Source organism: Cnephaeus nilssonii (genome assembly GCF_951640355.1).
Source record: "Cnephaeus nilssonii genome assembly, chromosome: 15".
Lineage (NCBI taxonomy): Eukaryota > Metazoa > Chordata > Mammalia > Chiroptera > Vespertilionidae > Cnephaeus > Cnephaeus nilssonii.
In genome coordinates, this window is record NC_137086.1 from 36,329,379 (window position 1) to 36,339,032 (window position 9,654).

Consider the following 9,654-nt stretch of genomic DNA (forward strand, 5'->3'; position numbering starts at 1 on the left):
ATACATATATGTTAAAAAGCTGATACTGTAAATTCACATTTCAATACACAAATATCAAGCTTTATAATAATTTTACATGTCTTTACTTTTTTTTAAGATATAAAAAGACAGAGATCAATACAGGAAGATACAAAGAAAGGAAATGAGGAGAAGGCAGCGATAACTGAAACTCAGAGGAAGCCATCAGAAGATGAAGTGCTTAATGTATATTAATTTTTTGTGTGGTTTCATGATTGCTGATAATTCCAAACTGTATGTGGAAATAGTGCCTTTATTTGTTAAAATGAGATGTTAGGTTTTTTAAGATGTCAATCTCCAGTGCATTCAAAGCAGAGTGAGAGGGGTGCACTGTTGAATTAGTCTGCAGTGTGGTGATAATTGTCAGATAAAAAAAAAATGAATTTTTCAGAGTTCCACAGCCCCAGCTTCCTTGAGACATTTCCATCAGGGCACTTCCCACAAAGAGATTCCAGTATTGATCTACCGGGAGGATTTTAATTATTACAATAGCAGATACCGCAGAGCTGCAGTTAGAGGGAAAAGTCACATGAGACCTGCTAGAATTTCTCAGCCAACCCATTTTGTTGGCTTGGGTTAATGGGTGTTCAACCTTTCCATTATCCAGATCAGCCGTGAATTACTAGCTGAATGATGTTTGCATTAATATAATATATATGGTAATTTCTTCACTTAATTAACAGGGAGGTTCAGCTCAGTAGGGGTATGGGCTGATCATGTGTAAAATTGATTTGTGAGGGAAATATTTGATAGACCGCAGGGAGAAAGCTGCTTTTGATGGACAGCTTTGGGACAGAAGCAGGAAGAACAAGTTTTAACTTGAATTTTTGTCTGGAAGCATAGCTCTCTTTAATGGTGCTCCTTTTTTATGTGTAAATGTTTTTATTGTTTTTAATATTAAAATAGTCTTTGTTGGTTTTTAAAATACTTACAATGTACCCAGAATTACCAACTACATTTTAGGGACCTAAAGAACTTCTTATTTTAAGCTGTGGTACTAAGACCCTAGTACATAGAACAGCTCACTGGAATATCCTGATGAAATATTCGGTATAATTTTTTAAGTTAGGGAATATGTGAGGATACTGTATACTCACACTAAAGAAATCTGATTATAAACTGTTTTTAAGTGAATTAATCAGTAAAAGCAATGAAGTTTTATGTGTTGCTTATAACTTCAGCTTTCTTATATCTTTGCAAACCACTATGTGTGTTTTGACCCTCTGGATGAAATGAAAAAAGTTGATTTTGAAAATGCTCTGCTGTCTGGAAGATAGGTACAAAACCCATTCACCAGATTATTCCGGATTTTGAAGTTACCATTAGCATTTCTTCTGTTGTTATAATGTTTTCTGTTATATTTCATACTGAGAAAGAATGCTATCTCTTTTGTGTGAATCTTTTTAAAAATACAGTGACTTATTTGATCACACCATCCGGAGAAATTACCAGCTTTATAATTTCTTAAAATATTTCAACTTTGTCAACTACCATAATCAATTTAACAATAAGGTGGTATTAATTGAGTTAATATGTGAGTACAAATTATTTAGTACTTCTAAAGATATGTAAGTTATACGTATGGCTAGACATGTTTATTGAACTTGAGAATTCTAAAATACGGTCATAAATAACATTTCTTGATATTTGTTTCTTATTTAAGGAGTACCGAAGGATAATTCCTCATGGCTTCTTAGAGATTAATATGCTTCTAAGTAGGGAAGGGATTTGACAACAGAGGATTGTTCGCTTTCATTTCTCTGAATAAATAATGTTGTAAGTGCTGGTGGTAGTAGTGATGGTGCTGAGAGTAATCACTTAAGCAGATCTTCAGTATTTCTCAGCTACCCAGGAAACATAGCCCTAAAAATGCCCCAAGGTAAACAGGTATTCCAAATCCAAAGGGAGCAATAATGAATCCATTTGTAACTTTCCTGTCCCTAATTATTTAAATTTACAATATGAAAATAAGAATTTACTATACTGGTACTTCATAATAGAACTGCTACTTCAAATAAAACTTCTAAGGATAATATTTTTTAACATGATGGTTGTAAAAAGTAAAATTTCAAATTTAATCAAATGGAAAGTAAACCAAATTTGCATACTAGTTGCATTAGATCCTATGTAGCAAGGTTTGAAACCACCTGTCACGTTAGAATTCACAGCTACAATAATTAGTAATACATCAACAGAATGACATGTACAGGAGCCAGCTGGAGGGAATACTGGAGATATTAGAAACGAAACTTCTGTTTTTATCATTTTTAAGAGCATTTTAAATAGTATACCCATAATGAAAATAAGAAACCTCTCTTTAATTTTATATTTTTTGTAAGAACAAATCTGCCTGAATTTTTTCAGGATAGATGCTTTAAGAAACAATTATTTAGTAAAACTCCAGTTTTGTATATTACAGTTTTGAATTAAAGGTGTCATTGGTGTTTGTTTTGGCAATCACCATGGGGAAAATTATCTTCTGTCCTCGTTCATGTTTAAATAACTGACTCAACTGTGAGGAGAATTTTTTCTAATTTAGTGTTAACTTTTTAAATCTGGCAAATCTGGTTATTAAATTATAAATGTATTACTAAATGGTTGAGATTTTCTCTATTCACAAAAGTTTTGCTATACATATGAAAATTCTTTGAATCACAGGGAGTTGCTTTTTGGTACTAAGGGTGATAGTAAGGGTGTATTTGGTTCTCTAGGTAAGTGCTTTACTAAGTGTTTATAGAAAGGAAAAATGCAACTTACAAGTGATTTTATTTTTTCTTCCTGTTTGTTCTCGTTAACAGAAAGGGTTCAAAGACACCAGTCAATATGTTGTAGGAGAATTGGCAGCACTAGAGAATGAGCAAAAGCAAATTGACACCCGTGCCGCGCTGGTGGAGAAGCGCCTCCGCTATCTCATGGACACAGGTACGGTGCCCAATTACACTGTAAACAGTTTTGGCAAATTGAGCGTTCACAAACTCTTATAGAGTTTTGGAAGTGTGAATCTTTGAAGCCTGAATGTTCAGCAGAACTGCCTTGAAAATAAAAAGGCTGCGATTTGCAGCCACCTCTCTGGGCCCTGGTGATAAGAGTGCCTTCATGGGAAGTGATAACTCGCCCTGATACCGTGTGAGCCAGCACTATTGAACAGTGTGCTCATCCATGCAGAGTTGGAATACACATCTGTGCCTCATTGATATGCCACTGCTTTAAAAAAAAAGTAAGATCTTCACTGTTCTACTGATTCATTGGGGGGAAAAAAGATTTGGGCAGCTAAAGCCATGTACTGCATGAAACAGAGCACTGTGCATAGGGGATGGCTCCATGGGCTAGATCACTGAAATTTGAGAATACTATCTGGTTACTGATGCTCCACAATATTTTTTTTCTCATGAGAACAGGTTTTTAAAAGTCTGTAATACTTTGTGTCACAGTTGCATTTCGAAGGATTAAGGTATATAGGAAGGTTTATACAAATGGGTTAGAGCAGCAAGTTAGCTCCTAACCAGAGGGTAGATTGGCATTTGGTGCTGATTGCCAGTAGTGATTGAGTAGATCTAAGTGCACAATAAGCTATTGGGGAAAAAACAGTATGTGTGTTTACATACACACATTTCTCTAAAATGCTGTTCCTACATAGGGGTAAAAATAAGAAATAAATTCAAATCATACCAATTAGAAAAAAATGTTAAAATATAAAAGTAGAAAATATATTCCTTTAATCAAATTAATTGATTTAATGGCAGTGTCAAAATAGATTAATAAAGCAGTGAAGTAAATTAGTCAATTTGTAGTAATAGGATTGGAAAACTTTCCTGAAATTTTTCTTCTCTATTTGCCAAGATTATATTTACAATTAAAGAACTCCTCCAAAAAAGTTAGATGGGACATTTGAAAATGTCTACACTAGTAAAATCAGCACATACTAGAACAGAAAGACCTTTGGCTTTATCTGGCCCATTGGGTTTCACACATGTTCGGTGGAGCCCTAAAGCTTCTTCAGAGGCACCTGTGGGTTGCCAAGACAATAAGGCAGCGAAAGCAGACAGGCTTCTGGGTTTCTTACCTTACTTCAAACAGAATAGCTCTGAGTTTATTTATTTGAAATAGCAGGCTTCTTGGAAGAGTTCATTTAAAGAAAAGGTTCTGCCCGGCTGGCATGGTTCAGTGGTTGAGCGTCGACCTATGGTTCGATTGGGCACATGTCTGGGCTGCACGCATGATTCCCAGTGGGGAGCATGCAGGAGGCAGCCAATCAATGATTCTCTCTCGTCATTGATGTTTCTATCTCTCCCTCTCCCTGCCTCTCTGGAATCAATAAAAATATATTTTAAAAAAAATAATAAAAGGTTCTACTGCTTAAAGTTTAAAACCAAAAAACTTAAGAAATTTTTTTTGGAAACTACTACCTAATCCTCTCATTGTACAGAGGAGACAGAGGCACAGGAAAAGCTCAACATCACATAGATGAGTAAGTGGCCAATCTTGGACTAGAATTCAATTCGTGAAGGATCCTATCATGCAGGATCCTTCCTTCTACACCAGAACACATTTACCATTGCCCTAACAAATTACCTGTATAATCAGTCTTATAAATACACATTTGTTTGGATTCAACAGATATCCCATAAACCAATGTATTATTTCACATTTGCATTTTTCCCTATATAAAAATGTAAACTAGGTAGTATAATTTATATAATATATTTTAAAATTATTGCCATTAAATATTTTAAGGAGACTAATTTTTTTAGGTAAATTCTTTCAAGTGAACCATCTTTCCTTTTTGTAGTGAGTAAAATAGATGTTACTATACAGGAAGCCTTGTGCCGCTAGAAAATGTTTCCTTCTCTTCATTCACACTTTAAGCCTGATTTATTGAGGGTTCTAACCAAAAGGGACTCAAGTTCTCCTTCCCATTCCACATATTACTAGTGAAGCTTTGAAGTGGTTCTATTCTAACTCCAGATCATTTATAATCTAAAAGTTATGGAGTACAGATTGATTCTGGAACCCTTGCAGCTTTATATTTCTTACTCTGCAGAACAGACTCTGATCTAGCCTGGGTTCACTACTACAGATTCAGACTAAAATTGACCTGGTTCCCCAACCTGATATGCTCCAAGAATCACCCTGGACTGTCTTGAATCTCCTCCAGCCCTCATAATGGTTTCCTAATATGTGCCTAAATCCTACCTAGTATCTAAAGTAAGAAATAAGACATTAGAAAGAGAAAGCATATATTCATCCTTTTCTTTGCGGGGGAGGGGCTTAATAGTTCCAACTTTTCCATTTATTATAGTAGTTAATACCTTTTCTCTGGTATGTTACAGTTGTCTATGTACTTTCTGAATCTCAGTCTTAGAATTAAATAGAGCAGATAGTATCCGTATTATTTTCATAAGGAAACTGAAGCTCAGATGGGGGAAATGACTCATTTAAGATGGACTAATTAGTAACGTTTGAATTAGAGCTTGAGCCCAAGTTTTTAGGTTTTCTAGCTCCTAATCAATCCTCTTTCCCTCCATATCTTCTTTACAGAACAAATGTACTTTATCTACTATTTCACTTTTTATATACTTGTAGAGCTAACTATATACAATTTTTAATTGATTTGAAGTTAACATATCATAAATTAACCATTTTAAAGCATACAGTTCAGTAGCATTTAGTACATGCATAATGTTGTACAATCACCACCACTATTTCCAAAGTTTTTCCCTCACCCTAAGCAGAAACTCATAAGTGGAATCTTAACAGTAGTAGTCCTTATGTGTCTGGCTTCTTTCACCGAATATGATTTCAAGGTTCATCCATGTTGTAACATGTACCACCACTTTATTCCTTTTAATGGTTAAATAATATAACACATTTTATGTATTTATTCATCCATTGAGAGACACTTGGATTTTCACTTCCTGGCTACCTATCAACATTTGTGTACAAGGATCTCTTTGAATCTTTGTTTTTACTTCTTTGGGGTATATACCTAGAGTTGGAATCACTAAGTCATGTTTATTCTCTATCTAACTTTTTGAGACCTATACTCAATTTTAAATGGATTGTGAAGTACATTTAGAAGTTGACTTTGTGGAATTGAGAATACATTTTCCAAAAAAAAAGCACTGTTAAAACCATCCACAGCCCCAACAAACCCACAAAAACTTATTTATTTAAATTATAACTAAAATAACACAAACAGTTGTCCTAGATTTGAGTCCTTGATTCTCAGAGCTTGAGCAACTATGGGTTTTTAGCGCCAGCCCCTGTGACAATTGAAGCTCTAGCATCCTGACAGGTTAGGTGGAGCTTGATGGTGGCCTAGACTGCTGGGCATTTCTTCTGGTATTCTGGAGAAGGCTCTAGCAAGAAAGGAGCAAAGGAATGTAAGAGAGAACCTCAGTGTATCCAGCCATAAGATGGCGATGTGCAAGGGATGAAATGGCAGTGGAGGAGGAAGGGCTCAAGGTATCCCAACATCCATTTGGCGTAATAGCATCAGTGGCCGAGACAGAGCAGCTGTGGGGATTTATATTTCTGAACTTGAGTAACCTTAAATCAGTGATCCTCTGCATATTAAATAACAATACTGTGTGAGTGAGTGAGCATGTGTGTGTGTGTGTGTGTGTGTGTGTGTGTGTGTATTTCTGCCATTCCACCTTGGGATCTGTAAAATCCTTGTGCAAGCACTGGAGAAATTATTTCCATCAGCTTTTAATGGTCTTTTATTTTGTTATTGGTTTGGGACTTTTTTTGTTTTTGTTTGTTTGATAATTGTTGCAGGGGATGAATTTTTACATTTCCAGCATCTAAAGTTTGTAATGGTTACTTCTTTGGCTACAGTAAAACTTATTAGTTAGGAACATATGTGTGTTCTAAGCTGACATTTTGTATTAAGTATAGCGCTAATGGATTCTTACCTTGAAAAAATGGAGTTTAGAACAAAAACGTTGATAGGCCCTTTTACTAAAGTGCTGCAAATAATATTACTATAATGGATGGTGTTTATTTTCCATTCCCTATCTGTTTTCATTTGGTGGTTATCAAACTTTCTTAGTGTAGAACAGTGGTGTTTTAAACTAATGATTTATTTTTGTTGTTTTTAAGTGACAATATTTACATTTTGAATGCATAATTAGACATGGGATATTACAATAAAAGTATATCTTACAACTTCAGAATATTCAAGCACTGATAAAAATGATTGTGATAACTTTATAAGTCCCTGGGCCAAAAATACTAATTCTGTAGGTTTTTGTAGACTATCCACTACAAAAACCTAACTAACCATTTAAAAATATTAAATATATCTTGAGAAAATAAGAATTAATGAAAAAAATAACTTTTCTACACAGTCCTCAGAATGTTTCTTTACCTCGTCATTTGAGGAACACAGCATAGTTTTAAATTAGAGAACTGGGCCCACAAAATTTTTGAGTTGTAAAAATAACAATAACAGTCAATATTTATTGTGTATATGCCTGGCTCTATGGAAACTTTTAAATGCATCATTTCCTTCTCACAATGGCCTTATGAGATAGATTCCATTACTAATTGGGACTATTAATAGTCACATTTTTCAGTGAGGAAACTGAGGCTCAGAGAAGGAAGTAACTTGCCCAATTCATACAGTTCTCTAGTAGTAACTTGCCCAGTCTGATGGCTCTGGAACCCAACTTCTAGCTACCACATGACATGATCTCTGCTTCATCTCTCAATGTTCTTAGAGGTGAACTTCTTTTCCTAGAGCAGTGATGGGCAACCTTTTGAGCTTGGTGTGTCAAACTTTGCCAAAAAACTGAGCATAACTCGGGTAGTATGTCACTTTGAGGAAAAAACATTATTTCGCAAATGTTTCATCCTCAGGAGCAGCAAATGTTTCATCCTCAGCATGCGGCCGCCTCAGCGGCCGCGTGTCATCAGAAATGGCTACGCGTGTCAGTGCTGACACGCGTGTCATAGGTTCGCCATCACTGTCCTAGAGTCTTATTTCTAATTAGAGGCGCGGCGCACGAATTCACACAGGTGGGGTCCCTCGGGGTGGCCTGCAGGGATTGGGCCCCAGCTCGCGCCCCCAGCCTCGCAGCCCCGCCTGGCACCCCTTTCCCCCTCCCACCCTTCACCACCCGCCTTGGCCTGGCGCCACCCCCTCACCTGCTCCACCATCCCGCCTGCAGGGCAATTGATCGGGACCTGGCCCCCTACCTGGCTCCCTCAGCGCCTAGGAGCCGAGTGGCTGCCCCACCCAGCCCCCCCACTGGTGCTGCCACTGGTCACCATCTGTGGGGCAACCAGCGGGGCAATCAGGGCACCCTGCTCACACCCACCTTGGCCTGGTGCCGCCTGCTCACCAGCCCCACCCCCCCACCCCCACTGCTGCCTCCCGTCGCTGTCTTTGGGGTGACCAGTGGGGCAATCCGGGCCTCTGCTCACACCCACCTTGGCCTGGCGCCGCCCACTTACCTGCTCCAACATCCCACTGGAGTCCCGCTCTCATTGGGGCCCATCAGGGCCAGCAGCGCCTCTACTGCCAGTGCTGTGTCGCTGACGCCCACCGTGTTCCACGCCGCCCCCTGGTGGTCAGCGCACGTCTAACTCCCAGTCGGTCAAACTCCCACCCATGGGGACAATTTGCATATTAGCCTTTTATTATATAGGATTCTCTGGACCCTCTTATCACCATTTCTTGATATCTTTTATTTTTAATATTTTTATTGATTTCAGAAAGCAAGGGAGAGGGAGAGATAAAGATAGAAACATTAATGATGAGAGAAAATCATTGACCAGTTGCCTCCTGCACACCCCACACTGGGGATGGAGCCCATAACCTGGGCATGTGCCCTGACTGAGAATTGAACTGTGACTTCCTAGTTCATAGGTCAATGCTCAACCATTGAGCCATGCCGGCTGGGTGCCATTTCTTGATTTAAAAAAAAAAATGTGTGTGTGTATATACACACACACACATATATATATATACACACACACATATATATATATACACACACATATATATACACACACACACATATATATACACACACACATACACATACATACATATATATATAATCTTCTCTAATAAAATGGTAATATGCAAATTAACCATCACTCCGCTACATAAGCCACGCCCACCAGCCAAGCCACGCCCACCAGCCAAGTCACGCCCACCAGCCAATCAGGGTGAGTATGCAAATTAACCCAAACCAAGATGGCTACAGCCACAGAGAGCAAGGTTTACCAGGTAACAGAGCAAGCCAAGCTTTCCATAGCCGTTGCAGGCCTAAGCCTCCACTCAAGCTACAAAGTTTCAATTATAGAAGGTAAACAAATTCAAACAAATGGCAACAGAATGGAGCTTGAGAGAGCAGGCCAGGGTTGCCGGTGGCAACAGGGGAAGCAAAGCTTTAAAGCACACCCTGGCCGGGCCCACCCGCTTAAGGCAACAAAGTTTCAACTGTAGAAAGTGAATTAACTGCCACAGAGATGGCTGCCGCCCCGGAGGGAACAGCAGGCTTGGCTCTGCTCCAGGCTACAAAGTTCCAATTGTAGAAGGAAAATAAATCCCAGATACCAGGGCCTCCGCTTAGGTTGCCAGGGGGCGTGGCCAGCTTGCAAACCACCACAGGCCCCTCCCTC

The 9,654-nt window shown here is 38.4% G+C and overlaps 1 protein-coding gene across 12 annotated transcripts in view; it reads left to right on the forward strand.

The window, feature by feature from the left end:
- Positions 1-9,654, forward strand: part of EHBP1 (EH domain binding protein 1) — a 415,903-nt gene that overhangs the window by 366,169 nt on the left and 40,080 nt on the right. For all 12 annotated transcript variants that reach the window (XM_079792168.1, XM_079792171.1, XM_079792169.1 and 9 more), the window contains 2 exons: positions 98-204; positions 2,817-2,940. In XM_079792168.1, the coding sequence (XP_079648294.1) occupies positions 98-204; positions 2,817-2,940 (231 nt within the window). The remainder of the gene's footprint in view (positions 1-97; positions 205-2,816; positions 2,941-9,654) is intronic.